This window comes from Somniosus microcephalus, chromosome 3, assembly GCF_052327205.1.
Source record: "Somniosus microcephalus isolate GS21.2 chromosome 3, FLI_Smic_1.0, whole genome shotgun sequence".
Lineage (NCBI taxonomy): Eukaryota > Metazoa > Chordata > Chondrichthyes > Squaliformes > Somniosidae > Somniosus > Somniosus microcephalus.
Window position 1 is genome coordinate 157,477,856 of NC_140989.1, and position 16,218 is coordinate 157,494,073.

Consider the following 16,218-nt stretch of genomic DNA (forward strand, 5'->3'; position numbering starts at 1 on the left):
GTTTCCCCCTTTCTAGGAACCTTTGGCACAGTTGACTACATTCTCTACCAACACCTCTCCTCCACTGTCAAGCTTAGTGGGACTGGCCTCATTTGTTTCCACTCTTACCTATCTGATCATAGTATCTCTAGCAATGTCTTAATTTCCCAGCCCACACCTTCACCTCAGAAGTCCCCCAAGAATCTTTCCTTAACCTATTCAGCTTCCTCGTCTATATGCTGCCTCTTGGTGACATCATTCACAAACATGAGATGAGTTTCCACATGCATGTCAATGACACTCCGCTGTACCTCTCCATCGCTACTCTTGACCTTTCCGCTGATTCTTTGCGCTCAGACTGTTTATTTAACACCCAGTCTTGAATGAGCTGCAATTCCTTCAAGCTAAATATTGGTAAGGCTGAAACAATTGTCTTCAGCCCCTGCCAAAAACCCCATCCCTTTGCCACTGATTCTATCCCTCTCCCTGGCCACTGTCTCAGGCTGAAGCAGAATATTAGCAAACATTGCATTCTATTCTACCCTATGCTGAACTTCAGACCCCATATTTTCTCCATCACAGAGACTGCCTACTACAGGAAACTCTCGATTTACCGGCACCTAAATAACCGGAAATCTCTGTTAACCGGCAAAATTCAGTAGGTTCAGTTAAGTTTTACTTCATATTAGTGGCCTGTTCCTGGATCTGTGGCCGGGTTCCTGCATCTGTTGCTAAGCAACAGGGACGCTTGGATCTTGTGGTCGGAGTTCCTGCACCTGTTGCTAAGCAACAGGGACGCTTGGATCTTGTGGTCGGAGTTCCTGCACCTGTTGCTAAGCAACAGGGAAGCCTGGATTTGTTGCAGTGTATGGAGCTCTCGTACCTTTTACTATACCTCTCTGTAATCCGGACTTTTTGATAAACTGGAACCACACTGGTCCCATTGGTGCCGGATAAAAAAGAGTTTCCTATATCACCTCCATAACATCACCTGCCTCCTCTCCTACCTGAGCCCATCTACCGCTGAAACCCTCATCCATGCTTTTGTCACCTCCAGACTCAACTATTCAAGTGTTAACCCCATGATCTACCCTCTTTAAATTTAAGCTTATCCAAAACTGTGCTGCCCGTTTCCTATCCTGCACCAAGTCTGGTTCCTATTCCCTGCCTCAAAATTTAAAATTCTCATCCTTATATTTAAATCTGTCCATGGCCTTGCCCTTCTACTGCTGCAACATAGAAAAAACCTTTTCCAGAATGACACCACCATTGGCAGTCTTGTGTTCAGTTGCCTAGGTCCCACGCTTTGGAATTACTTCTATAAATACTGCTTCCTCTCCACATCTCTCTCCTCCTTTAAGACCCACCTCTTTGACCAAGCTTTTGGGTACCCCTGCTATTATCTTCTTCTATGGCTTGGCATCCACTTTTCTTCTTTATGCCTCTGTGAAGTACCTTTGGACATTTTTCTATATTAAGGGCACTATATACATCCAAGTTGTTGTTCCTGAAAGCACATTCACTTTATTTAGTATGGTGGTTGTGGGAGTAAATGAGTCTCCAGTAAGGGAAGGAAATGGATTGAAAGAAAATTAAGTGCTGGAGTAACAAAATTGGTTTCAGAAACCATCATGAAGGCTTTTCCTCTGCATATAATCTATTTCTGGTGAAAGATCCGACCACTGAGGAAATCCACCACAAAGTCCTTTATACCTGCCAGGAGAGGAGCCGTAAAGTTGAACTTTGTTTTTCTCTGTATCATGACCCAATTCCAAAGCTTTGCAACACAGACTCCTGGAGTAAGTGACACTGTGCTTGCCTATGTCACCATGTTGCTGTTGTCTGCCCATAAGCGAACTGACTTCACTCAGAACAGATTTAAAACTGTTGGATGGCCAGACACACAGATTACAACTTTAACCTAACTACATGATGGATAGATTAGCATGTCCAGGTGCTTTAGGCACCATCTGAGTGCCTTCTGGGCACCTGGTCAGTATTGAACATAACAAAGTCAGGTGGCTGTTATAAAGTAACCGCCCAGTAAAATGCTGTCTCTGATCATTCACTGACAGCATCTCCTTGTGCAAAGTCATTTGTTTGCAATAACATTGATGTAAGAGACGGAGTTGCACAGTCACTAGGAATTTTACACCAGCGACTCCCAAGGTTATGATTACCAGAAGTCCCAGTGCTCTGAATTGCAGTTTTACTACAATTTTGATGTACTATTGACCATCACAAAACAATTCTAAATATTTAGAAATATGGCTTGTAGTACAGAAACATGCCCCACCATTCTCTGAAAATAGATTCAAACGAAGGGGAAAATTGGCCTGGAGTTTCTGCTCGGCTGTGCGGATTTTTCCCAGCCCAATTCGGCATCGTCAGTCCCTATGATTATCTTCGCTATTTGTGCTGCGAAGGTTAGATTATTAAATTAAACTGAATTGCTGCTATACTGTGTGTATTGCAACCTAATAAATGTACAGTATGAGATTAATCACTAAAATACAAAAATCTTTTGAAGACATAAAATAATCTATTGTTGGTATGTGAAATAAATTTCTAACAAATTTGAGAAAAATTAAAATTGACACATTGCAGGCCAGATTGTAATGGAAACATCTTAGAATACAATTTCATTCCATCTCTACCAATTGGGAAATGGAAAATGTTAATATGGACAATCATAGTTGACAATGGAAAAAAAGCTCATCACCGCAGAAAGATTACAGTTATCCTTACTCACTGCTAATCCTTTTAAAATTTGTACTGATTGCCAAATCAAAACTCTTGTATCAAATTTCCTCATTTACCAGCCTAAAACAAGCAATCACAAAGCACTAGAGACATCCAAGCTAAAAAAAACACGATCAGATGGACAAGCAGGTCAGGATGGGAGGAGGGTGGAAGTGAGAGGGCAGGGCCTTGGCTGGGAAGAAATGGAACAAAGGGGTATCTGAGAGGGACAGGTAGCCTAAGGCAAGAGCCAGGGCTAGGACCTGGGAAAGACTGGGAGGGTTGGGCCAAACTAAACTTTCAAAATAGATGTTGTTTTATCCAGTACCTGACACAGACTTAAAAGTAATTTACTTTAAAAGCTAGCTACTGTATGTTAAGAGCAGAGACCTGAGCAGTGAGAAAGACAATGTATAAAGTTTAGTCTCAGTGGGAGTTCAGCCTCGAGGTGCAGTTGATCTAAAATTATTTAATTTGTTCGGTTTAATTTTTTTTAACTTTTAAGAGAAGATAGCTTTCATTTAGTATGGGGAGGACCAGCTGAAGCTTGGGATGTACGATACCTTTACTATGTGGGAGAGCCTGGATTCTACTCGCGTGGGATGACCATATGTATGGGAAGCATGTCCGGCTGATTGCTCAAGCTTAAAGTTTCTAAGCGTGAGGCACTCAACTTACATACTAAATTCCTGGAGCGCACATTCTAGGCGGGGACTCCACAGGAAGAGCGAGTTAGAATCCATAATGCTTTTCAAAGGGAAGTGGATATTTGAAAAAGATAAATCTCAAAGGATATGGGGAAATAGCAGGGGATTGGGGCAAAGTGGATAGCTCGTTGAGAGCCAGCACAGGCATGCTGGGCTGAATGTCTTCCTTTTCTGTGCTGTAACATTCTATGAACTTGCCTTATGTCACATGTAATACATAAACATTTAATTTATTCTGTAAGAACAGCAAATATAAATGCAGAATCTGAGTACAGAACTAAGCCATATCTGCAATTTTCTAAATAATTATGGAAATTAAACAGAATTGAGACAGATGTATGTCAATCTGGTTTAAGAGTATAGGCAATTTGTAAGATTCATGAAGTGAAACTGAAAACCAAAATGGCAAATGCAATATTTTAAATTTAAATCAAAACCAGATTTTGCATTGAGAATAAGTGAGGCCAACAGCGCTCACCGTTATGGAGTAAATCGGACAGCAACTTCCGGAGTCGGCACATGCGCAGTTAAACATGGAAATCATGAAGTTGCGGTCCGAGTTACCCTGCTCTTCCACAGGCTGCACTATAACAGTACCTTGCCAATTGACACGGCATCGAAATCAATATGAGGGCATGAACTTGCGGTGCTTACCCACTAGTTACATACTAAACATGGCAGAAAACGTTAGGGCTGGTGCATTCAGGTGTACGTGAATTTTTAACAGCGTGATCAGTCATAATTACTGTCAAACAACCTCTCTGGCCCAGAAAATTTAATTTTACAAGTGTGGAGTCTCATTCCTTCAGACATTAATTAGTGTTGGAGGTGGTTTAAAAAAAAAAATTTTTTTTTAAAACTTTTTCTATCTGTCTCTTTTATCTATCTCTCGTAATCCCAGCTTTCTTTCCCAATCTTTTTTTCACTTTCTGTACATGATTTAAATCTAATTTTTAGTTCCTGGTTCATACTCTGCAGGGTGAATTTTCCGGGGGGGGGGAGGGGTTCAGCGGAAGGGATCAGTGGCGGTTCGGGTGGGAAATTTGAATTTTTTGACAGCAGGTCGGGACCCTGCAATGCACATTTCCCACAAGCACGTGCGAGATCTCCAATCCGACCAGTCGAGGCGGGTGACCCAATTAAACCAATTATTGGGTTGTTGACAGACACTTAATAATGCTTTTAACCTTACCTTTTCACTTTAACTGCTCACCCACGGGGTCCATGCGGCTCGGGGACCACATCTGTGAACCTGAGGCAGGAGTTGAATGGCCATTGCTCCAGCTGATTACTTGACAGCTTCAAATGTACAATAAAAGCTCCCACCTGACAGATCATCACTTTCCTCAGCCACAAGTTGTTTCTCAGTCCATTTCCAGCAGAGATTCTGCAGGCTTTCCACTCACCTCACTGGAAGAACTCTCTCATCATTGACAGAATGCTTCAGTCATCTCTACTTCGCCTGCCATCTATTCCGTCAACATGGGTGCCCTTTATACTATCTCACCTTGGTCCTCAGAATCCGACCACGATCAGCCCCAACACCAGCAGCACCAACAACAACCAACCTTTTCCGCAATCAACTGATGCTGCACAGGACACAGGGCATCAGCACCCGACCACATTGCTATCCGGGAAGCCAGGGATGGCCTCACCACAGCTAGATTTACTTCACTTGGTGTTGTACACCCTGGTTGCCACATGATGTGCCAGGTTGACACCACCCCACACCAACACCATAAAGCATCCCTACAATGTCCAAGCCATTCCTTTCACACTCACCACTATTGCAGGGGATACCGTTAAGTCTCACCATTCATTACAACTCACTAAGCCACTTGCAAAGGTGCACACAAATCTGTCCAAGAACGCAAAGTGTTGAAAGTAAAGGTTTCAATGTTTGACAGCACATTAACAGAAACTTTATATGAACATTGGATAAAACACCCAAGTGGCTACCCTTGTGTGCTGTTAGTTGGTATGATTGGACTAGGATGAGCGTGAGTGTGAGCAGTGGCTAGTGAGATGTGGATGTGATAATGTAGACAGAGAGAGGGATGGGTGGAGGTGCAAGGTAAGTTGGTGCGAGTAAGGATGTGCAGGAGTAGGGTAGGGAAGGCAGAATAATGGGGATGCGATGAGAGGTACAGCGGGATGAGGTTGAGTGTGGCTTTGTATTAATGTTTTGTGATCTAATGAGATCATGGAAAGGTTTGCACCACTGCACCAAGATCCTCCTGACGACCAGCGGAATGGAGCCAGCAGGGGGGCTGCGACCCGCACCAACATCGCCCGCCCCGGATCCACCGAGGTAAGGAAGGTCCCGGACTGCGTGGCTCGGTGAGGATTCTTCAATCTGATTGGTTGAAGAGCCTTGCTGTTTCATTCCCTGCTCACCCACGATACAGATCTCCTGTAGAGGGCGCCGCACTGGATCAGAGGCTTAATGACAGCAAGCCTCCGTTCAAAAGTCCACACAAACCCTGTGGGCAGCTTTCATGGTAGTGAACGGCGAGCGTTGCTCCTTCACAGCTGACTGCAAAATCCGGGCCAATAACGTTAAATAATTCATGAGTGAATCTCCCATTGCTCATGGTAAGTCCAAGGAAACATTCTCTTTTTTTACTTGTTATTTTGGTGTTGGTGCTTTTCTCTTTCTCTCCTTTTCTACTTGTCTCTCTTTCTCTGCTTGTTACTACTTTTCTCTTCTCTTGTTGATCTCTATTGTACTTCAGTTCTCAAACTGTTAATTTTAAGGATTGTGTTTTGAATCAGTGAATTCGCACAGGATTAAAAAGGACAACAGGATGCAGGTGTTGAATGTGTGTACTGAAGCCAGATGGGCCAGTTTGTGGAACTCACAACTGAGACAGCGGGGGTAATTTTAAAAGTTTGGTTCAGCTGGGGGGTTAAAATGTTAAAAATCCGAAACAGGAACCCAACCCGCCTTAAACCAGCCTGCTTCCGGTTTTAACGGAGATGGGACGAAGGGCAGGCACTCAATCTGCTCTCAGGAGGCGGGTCGGACGTTGAAACCTTGCAAGGAGGCTGCGTGCCTTTATTTTAACAAGGTTTATATTTTTAACCAGTGGGTCGGGTTTTCTGGGCCTCGGGAAACTCAGTAGGTAAAAGGAGGTAGGAAGGGCTGGATCCATGAGGTAAGTGACTTTACAGCATTGCTTGCGGTCCAGGAGGAGCAGTTGTTTTCCTCCAGGCCCAACAAGCTTACCTGTAAACCCCCCTGCGATCCGTCTGACCCCCCACTTCCATGCTCTTTCCCCCCAATGGCCCCCCTTCACTGACCCCCCCCAATCTCTCCCCGCGATCTCCAACTCTCCCCCAACTCCCCTATTTCTCCCCACCCTGATCTCCAACCCCCCTGCGATCTTAGACATCCCACTGACCTTTCCAGACACCACCCCCACCCCCCCGCCATGAACACCCACTTCCCCCAATCACGCTCTGCCCCCCCCACCACACAATCTCTATCCCCCCAACAACCACAAAACTTACTTGATCCTGGGCTATGGCCTTTTCTGGAGCATTCCCCACCCAACAGGCAGCCAAGCCAGTCAATCAAGCTGGCTTCTGGGCAGGGAAGCATTTTTTTTTTTTAAATCACGCTCGCAGTGGAGTTAAAACTACTGCGTTCGGAGAAATCCGTACTTCCAGGTTTCCTCGACCATAACTCCCCCCGCCCACCCTATCGTGGCCAATATGTGTTAATTGTCTCATCTCAGGCCTATTATCCTTGACGGTCTCCCTTCAACTCAAGAACAGCAGGTGTCCTCTTTAAACTCACACCTCAAGGAGGGAGGATAGGTAGCAGGTTTTACTGATAATCCTACTGGCGAATCACTACAGAGAGGAAGTCAGCAACTCAGCCTTCCCACTGGCGGAGGAGACATAAAGGGGCAATGGGCAGTGAAGATTTGAACAGAGGTCTGTGAGACAAAGACCCTGGCCTGGAGATGGGAGCTGAAAAATGCAGGTCAGTTTTTGAAATTCGTAGTCTAAAGGAAAGGTAATGCCAAAAAGTCAGCCCGCTAAAGGGACAGTGCATATGGCTTACTATTTTTACCTCATTTTTGAGGAGAGAAATGAGATGAAGCTAAGCAAGTAGAATCCGGTTTGATTGTATGTTCTGTATGTTCACTTGTTATCAATGAAATAAAGCAGCTTAGCGATTCCTATCTTACCAAGCATTTCTCAGCCTGCTTGCAAAAAGATTGGAGAAGCGCAAGCGAAGGCAACTTGCGACACACACAATATCCAGTTCAGATCAGAAGAGGGTCCTATCATTATGCCCGAGTTTCGCTATTGTATAGACTGATACTTGGGAGCACAGACACACCACTAAACACAAGGTGCTTAGACCATTTACAGGAATGAATGTACCCGAGAAAAGCTCAAGGCAAACCCTAAACTTGTAACACCCTGATTCTGCAAAGGAGTTCACGATTGGATGGTTCCAGAACTGAGCAAATGTGTTTCAGCAGCGTTAAGACAAAGGGGTTATCAAATTTTACAGTTCTTGATGTTAACTCTACAGTGGAGTCTCGATATTATTGAACTCCACAGGGTTTAACAAAACTTTAATATTTCCATATATGGAGATTTTGTTCCTAGCAGCGCCCTGCTCCTCTGGGGTCTCATTCTCATTTATTTGTTGCTGGTCCCGCACAAAATCTATGTTTTTTAAGCCAGGCCCAAAATCAATATTGTGGTAGCCCCTCGACTCCAACAGCAACCTGCTGGTCTCCTGCATTGTTACTGGTTCCCAGTCAGTGCACAATCCTACAACAACAACTTCCATTTATATAGCACCATTAATGTAGTAAAACATCCCAAGGCACTTCACAGGAGCGTTATCAAACAAAATTTGACACTAAGCCACATAAGGAGATATTAGGGCAGGTGAACAAAAGCTTAGTCAAAGAGGTAGGTATTAAGGAGCATCTTAAAGGCGGAGAGGTTTAGGGAGTGAATTCTAGAGCTTAGAGACTAGGCAGCTGAAGACACCACCACAGAATCGTGGAGCGATGGAAATCAGAGATGCGCAAGATGCCAGAATTGGAGGAGAGTTTTAGGGCTTGAAGGATAGGGACGGGCAAGGTCATGGAAGGATTGGATCACAAGGATGAGAATTTAAATTTGAGGCATCGCTGGACCCGGAGCCAATGTGGGTCAGTGAGCACAGGAGGTGCTGGGTGAATGGAACTTGGTGTGAGTTAGGATACGGGCAGCAGAGTTTTGGATGAGCTCAATTGTACGGGGGGGGGGGGGGGGCGGTGGAAGGTGGGAGGGCGGCCAGGAGAGCATTGCAATAGTCGAGTCTGGAGGCAACATGGATGAGGGTTTCAGCAGCATGAGCTGAGGCGGAGCGGAGATGGGTAATATTATGGAGGTGGTGAGAGAGAGAATATGGGGTCGGCAGCTCAACTCAGGGTCAACGAATACAGCGAGATTGCAAACAGATCGGTTCAGCCTGCAATCAGTGGCTAGGGAACGAAGTTTGTGGTGGGGCATTGAGTGCTGCTAGAGTTTGGTAAGAGGGAGAAAAGTCATTTAAGTGTATTTTGTGAATTTGAGTGTGTTAAAAAGTTAATTATTTGAAGTGTGTTTAATTTTTAAGTGTATATTAAACTGTTGGGGAGTTTAACCCGGAAGTAGAATCTGGGTATAAAAGGGGCGGGACTAGTGCTTGTGCACGGAGTGCTGTGCATTGAGTGCTGCTAGAGTTTGGTAAGAGGGGGAGTTCGGGCAAGTGGGAGGTGAGGGTGTGTTTTTTGTTCTGTTTTCACCACTCCCAGGCTTAGACAGCACTGCGGAAGCGGAGCTGCGAGACGAGTCAACCAAACAGGCCCCACAGACAGTATTCAAGGAGGAGGTTGGTGATCAGCTGGTTGGTTGGTTTTCTTCCTTCTATTTTATTCCTTTAAGTTGGTAAGTCCTATTAAATAGTGGTGTAATAGTATCATCTTCGTCGGGGCAGAGGGCCTTCATAACTAATAATAATAAATTTAATTAATTACATAGATATGGGTGAACAGGTGATGTGTCACTGTTGTGAAATGTGGGAGCTGGTGGACCCCATTGAGGCTCACGGTGATTACATTTGCGATATGTGTTTGCTGCTAGAGGAACTCAAGCTCCATGTTAAAGAGCTTGAGACCGAGCTTCAGACACTGCGACACATCAGGGAGGGGGAGAAGTTCCTGGACTCTATGTTTCAGGAGGTGGTCACACCTATGAAGTTAATTGCTGCAGATGTAGTCCGTGGTCAGGGACAGGACGGTGTGACTACGAGTGAGGAAGGTACAGGGATCCAGGATGTAGTGTTGAAGGAGACGCAGCCCTTGCTCTTGTCAAGCAGGATCGAGGTTCTTACTCCGTGAGGGCGGGAGCGGGGACTGCAGGGAGGATGAGCAACCTGGCCACAGCACCGTGGTACAGGGGGCCATTCAAGTGGAGGGAGTAAAAAGAAATGTTGTAGTGGTAGGGGATAGTATCATTAGGGGGATAGATAGGGTTCGCTGCAGTCAAGAGCGGGAGTCCCGAAGGCTGTGTTGCCTGCCCGGTGCCAGGGTTGAGGACATCTCTTCTGGGCTGGAAAGAAACTTGGAATGGGAGGGGGGGAATCCAGTTGTCGTGGTCCATGTTGGTACAAACGACGTAGATAGGACAAGGAAGACGGTTCTGTTAAAGGAGTATGACCAGCTAGGAGTCAAATTAAAAAACAGAACCTCAAAGGTAATAATCTCTGGATTATTACCTGAGCCACGAGCGAATTTGGCTAGGATAAATAAAATTAAAGAGTTAAATGCGTGGCTCAAAGACTGGTGTGGGAGAAATGGGTTTTGCTTCTTGGGACACTGGCACCAGTACTGGGACAGGAGGGAGCTGTTCCATTGGGACGGACTCCACTTGGCCAGTGCTGGGACTAGAGTCCTGGCGAATCATATAACTAGGGCTGTAGAGAGGGCTTTAAACTAATTAGTGGGGGGTTGGGTTCTAGAGAGCAAATAATAGAAATGACAACAGAGAAGGTCATAGACTTAGGTAGCAGTGGGGGAATTAAAAAACAGAACGTGTCAGGAAGGGACAGAAGGTATGGAGTAAAAAGCAAAGTACTAAAAAAGGGAAAAAACAGGAACTAAGTGTTACAAAACATATTTGAAAGTTCTTTACCTGAATGCATGTAGCATTCGTAACAAAATGAATGAGTTAACGGCACAAATAACGACATATGGGTATGATCTTGTGGTCATTACAGAAACATGGCTGCAGGGTGACCATGACTGGGAATTAAACATACCAGGTTATTTAACAATCAGGAAGGACAGGCAGGAAGGGAGAGGAGGTGGGGTGGCTATGTTAATAAAGGAAGGAATCACTATAATAGAGAAATGATATTGGGTCAAAGGAGCAGGATAATGAAACAGTTTGGGTGGAGATAAGGAATAATAAGGGGAAAAAAACACTAGTGGGTGTAGTCTATAGGCCTCCGAACAGTTGCAACTCTGTTGGACGGAGTATTAATCAGGAAACAGTTGAGGCTTGTAATAAGGGAACAGCTATAATTATGGGGGATTATAATTATCATATTAACTGGACAAATCAAATTGGGCAGAGCAGCCTTGAGGATGAGTTCATTGAGTGTATTAGGGATGGGTTTCTTGAGCAGTATGTAACTGAACCGACCAGGGGGCAAGCAACCTTAGATTTGGTCCTGTGTAATGAGACAGGATTAATTAAAAATGTCCTAGTAAAGGATCCCCTTGGAATGAGTGACCATAACATGGTTGAATTCCATATTCAATTAGAGGGTGAGAAGGTTGGATATCAAACAAGCGTGCTGAGCTTGAATAAAGGAGACTATGAAGGTATGAGAGCGGAATTGATTCGAGTGGACTGGGAAAATAGATTAAAGGGTAAGACGGTACATGATCAGTGGTGTACATTTAAGGAGTTATTTTACAACTTCCAAAATATATTCCACTGAGGAAAAAAGGGTGTAAAAGAAAAGATAGCCATCCGTGGCTAAGTAAAGTAATTAAGGATAGTATCTGACTAAAAACAAGGGCATATAAGGTAGCCAAATCGAGTGGGAGGATGGAAGATTGGGAAGTCTTTAAAAGACAGCAAAAAATAACTAAAAGATTGATTAAGAAAGGGAAGATAGATTATGAAAGTAAATTAGCAAAAAATATAAAAACAGACAGCAAAAGTTTCTATAGTTATATAAAAAGAAAAAGGGTGGCTAAAGTAAATGTTGGTCCCTTAGAGGATGAGACCGGGAAATTAATGGTGGGAAACATGGAGATGGCAAAAACGCTGAACAATTATTTTGTATCAGTCTTTACAGTAGAGGACACTAAGAATATCCCAACAGTGGACAAACAGGGGGCTCTAGGGGGGGGAGGAACTAAATACGATTAAAATCACTAAGGAAGTGGTACTTGGTAAAATAATGGGACTCAAGGCGGATAAATCCCCTGGACCTGATGGCTTGCATCCTAGGGTCTTGAGGGAAGTGGCGGTAGGGATTGTGGATGCATTGGTAATAATTTTCCAAAACTCCCTGGACTCAGCAAAGGTCCCGGCAGATTGGAAAACTGCTAATATAACGCCCTTATTTAAAAAGGGTAGTAGGCAGAAGGCTGGAAACTATAGACCTGTTAGCCTAACATCTGTGGTTGGTAAAATGTTAGAGTCCATTATTAAGGAGACAGTAACGGGACATTTGGATAAACATAATTTAATAGAACAAACTCAGCATGGTTTCATGAAGGGGAAGTCATATTTGACAAATTTGCTGGAGTTTTTTGAGGAAGTAACATACAGGGTGGATAAAGGGGAACCAGTGGACGTAGTGTATTTAGACTTCCAAAAGACATTTGACAAGGTGCCACACAAAAGATTATTGCTCAAGATAAAAAATCACAGGATTGGGGGTAATATTCTGGCGTGGGTGGAGGATTGGCTCTCTAACAGAAAGCAGAGAGTTGGGATAAATGGTTCGTTCTCAGATTGGCAGCCAGTGACTAGTGGTGTTCCGCAGGGGTCGGTGCTGGGTCCCCAACTCTTTACAATCTATATTAACGATTTGGAGGAGGGGACCGAGTGTAACATATCAAAGCTTGCAGATGATACAAAGATGGGACGGAAAGTAGTGAGGAGGACATAAAAAACCTGCAAAGGGACATAGACAGGCTAAGTAAGTGGGCAGAGATTTGGCAGATGGAATACAATACTGGAAAGTGTGAGGTTATGCACTTTGGCAGGAAAAATCATAGAGCAAGTTATTATCTTAATGGCAAGAAACTGGAAAGTACTGTAGTACAAAGGGATCTGGGGGTCCTGGTGCACGAAACTCAAAAAGTTAGTATGCAGGTGCAGCAAGTGATCAAGAAGGCCAATGGAATGTTGGTTTTTATTGCTAGGGGGATGGAATATAAAAACAGGGAGGTATTGCTGCAGTTGTACAAGGTATTGGTGAGACAGCACCTGGAATACTGCATACTGTTTTGGTGTCCATACTTAAGAAAAGACATACTTGCTCTCGAGTCAGTACAAAGAAGGTTCACTCGGTTAATCCCGGGGATGAGGGGGTGGTCATATGAGGAGAGGTTGAGTAGATTGGGACTCTACTCATTGGAGTTCAGAAGAATGAGAGGCGATCTTATTGAAACATATAAGATTGTGAAGGGGCTTGATCGGGTGGATGCAGTGAGGATGTTCCCAATGATGGGTGAAACTAGAACTAGGGGGCATAATCTTAGAATAAGGGACTGCTCTTTCAAAACTGAGATGAGGAGAAACTTCTTCACTCAGAGGGTGGTAGGTTTGTGGAATTTGCTGCCCCAGAAAGCTGTGGAAGCTACATCATTAAATAAATTTAAAACAGAAATAGATAGTTTCCTAGAAGTAAAGGGAATTAAGGGTTACGGGGAGCGGGCAGGAAATTGGACACGAGTCTAGGTTTGGAATGGTCATGGCACTGTGGGTAGTGGAGTGGGCCCAGGGGCCGTGTAGCCTGGTTCTGCTCCTACTGTGTTCTAATTCTGTGTTAGATTTCAGGAGATGGTTTTATTCCTGTTCCTGGCCAGGGTGGAGATCGCCTTTACAGAAGGTAAGTACTGTAGAAAATATAGGGACAGTGTGATCTCCTCACAGAATCACAGAAACCCCACAGTGCAGATAGAGGCCATTTCGGCCCATCGAGCCTGCACCGACACATATCCCACCCTATCCCCGTAACCCCACATATTTAATCCCCCTAACACTAAGGGTCAATTTATCATAGCCAATCATCCTAACCCGCACATCTTTGGACTCCTGGAAGAATTTCGATCGCCTAGATGGGTCGGAGAGGAATTTCCCAGATTTTTGTGTCCCAAATTGGCCATTGGGTCTTTTATCTGGTTTTTCGCCTCTCCCGGGAGATTCGGGTGAGATGGAGAGTGATAGAAGATTTGAGGTTAGGATCAGATCAGCCATGATCTTATTGAATGGTGGAGCAGGCTCGAGGGGCTGATTGGCCTACTCCTGCTCCTATTTCTTATGTTCTTATGTTCTTATGTAATATGGCTTTGGTCTTCCCAATATTTAATTGGAGGAAATTTCTGCTCATCTACTGGATGGCGGACAAGCAGGGTAACAAATCAAAGACAGTGGAGGGGTCGAGAGACGTTGTGGTGAGATAGAGCTGGGTGTCGTCAGCGTACAGGTGGGATCTGTTTTCAGATGATGTCGCTAAGGGGCAGCATGCAGATGAGAAATAGGAGGGGGCCAAGGATAGATGCTTGGGGGACAGGCTAACGGTGTGAGAGTGGGTACAGAAGCCATTGCTGGAGATTCTCTGGCTATGACTCGATAGATAGGAATGGAACCAGGTGAGGGTAGTCACACCCAGCTGGACAACGGAGGAGAGGCACTGGAGGTGTGGTCAACCGTGTCAAAGGCTGCAGAAACGCGGAGATATTCTACATATAAATAATTTACTGTGCAAGTTAAAATGGGGAGGTAGTTCCTCTGTCAAAGTGAAATTTTTCTTATGCTGTGTAGAAAGTTAATAAAATGTCATTTCAAATAAATGCAAGGATCAGGCCAGGTTTAAATATAAGTCTAAGAGTAAGTGCCTATTAGTCACAGTAACACAAATTAATTCGTCTGTAACACTAATTAAGATTGTAGTCAAAATTTTTGGCTCAACAATTTTCCTTCTGTTCCAGCCAGTTAACCTGCATTACCTTGATATCTTCATTTCCTGTGATGATGTCAGTAGCACCAGTGACAGGCTGTAGCAGCGACATCTGTTGGTACAGATTAGGAAAACAGACCAGGGATCCAAGAAGAATCTGTGCTTCACAACGTGGCGCCTATGCAATGTACAACAGGATATTTTTAAACAAGCCAGGAGAACACTTTTAAATAATAAATATTCAGGCTTTAGCATAATTATATTTAGAAATCTACAGCTAATAAGATTCATAAACAACTTCCGCTTTCTGTGTGTAAGAGGTGCAGCAGTATTAGTGAGTATATATGGTTTTTCATTCTAGCCTTTTGATGAAACACCTTTATGCTACTCCAGTGTCACCCTGCAACTCACACATTTGCTGCCATGGTATCTGCCCTGAGCAATCTGTCTCACACTGCACTAATGAGCAAACATCTGTTTGTGTGGAGAAATCCAAACCTTGTTAAGTGTTGTTCAGCCCCCTCGGACAACATGGTCATACTCACATCCAGCATGTCTGAATTGAGGACTTGGGTGGCAACTGTGATGAAATCTCCTAGCATCATGGTGAAACCAGGTAAACCAAGTAAGAAGAAGCGAGGTGAACAATGCTTAGTAAGTATGTTCAGCACATCCTAGTTTTAGTAAAAGAAAGGTTTATTAGAAAAATAGACTGAAGTTATCTCACATACATAATATTTTTAAAATAAAAAAAACTATGTAAGTTACCAATATTTAAAATGGATCTTGAAGCACTGCAGTACGTTGTAGAATCATAGAACGATTACAGCATAGGTGGTCATTTGGCCCATCGAGCACTTCAGTTAGTCCCACTCCCCCACCCTTTCCCTGTAGCCCTGCAATTTTTTTTCCTTCAGGTACTTATCCAATTCCCTTTTGAATGCCAAGATTGAGTCTGCCTCCACCACCCTTCCAGCCAGTGCATTCCAGATCATAACCACTCGCTGCATAAAAAAGCTTTTCCTCATGTCACCTTCAGTTCTTCTGCCAATCATCTTAAATCTGTGTCCTCTGGTTCTCCGCCCTTCTGCCAATGGGATCAGTTTCTCTCCATCTACTCTGTCTAGACCGCTCATGACTTTGAGCACTCTATCAAATCTCCTCTCAACCTTCTTAGGAGAACAACCCCAGCTTCTCCAGTCTATCCATGTAACTGAAGTCCCTCATCCCTGGAACCATTCTTGTAAATCTTTTCTGCACCCTCTCGAAGGCCTTCACATCCTTCCTAAAGTGCGGTGCCCAGAATTGGACACACGGCTCCAGTTGAGGCCAAAGCATCGTTTTATAAAGGCTCATGATAACTTCCTTGGTTTTGTACTCTATGCCTCTATTTATAAAGCTCAGGATCCCGTAAGCTTTTTTAACCGCTTTCTCAACCTGCCCTGCTACCTTCAACGATTTGTGCACATATACCCGAGATCTCTGTTCCTGCACCCCCTAGTTTATATTGCCTCTCCTCGTTCTTCCTACCAAAATATATCACTTCGCACTTTTCTGCGTTAAATTTCATCTGCCACGTGTCCA

General features: G+C 44.2%; 1 protein-coding gene across 1 annotated transcript in view; it reads right to left on the reverse strand.

The window, feature by feature from the left end:
- The window catches only part of ralgapa2 (Ral GTPase activating protein catalytic subunit alpha 2), a 400,978-nt gene that overhangs the window by 354,020 nt on the left and 30,740 nt on the right, over window positions 1–16,218 (reverse strand). Inside the window, exons 5-6 of the mRNA XM_085977825.1 lie at window positions 15,180–15,308; window positions 14,684–14,812 (exon numbers count right to left, since the gene is read on the reverse strand). Coding sequence (XP_085833951.1) covers window positions 14,684–14,812; window positions 15,180–15,308 — 258 coding nt within the window. The remainder of the gene's footprint in view (window positions 1–14,683; window positions 14,813–15,179; window positions 15,309–16,218) is intronic.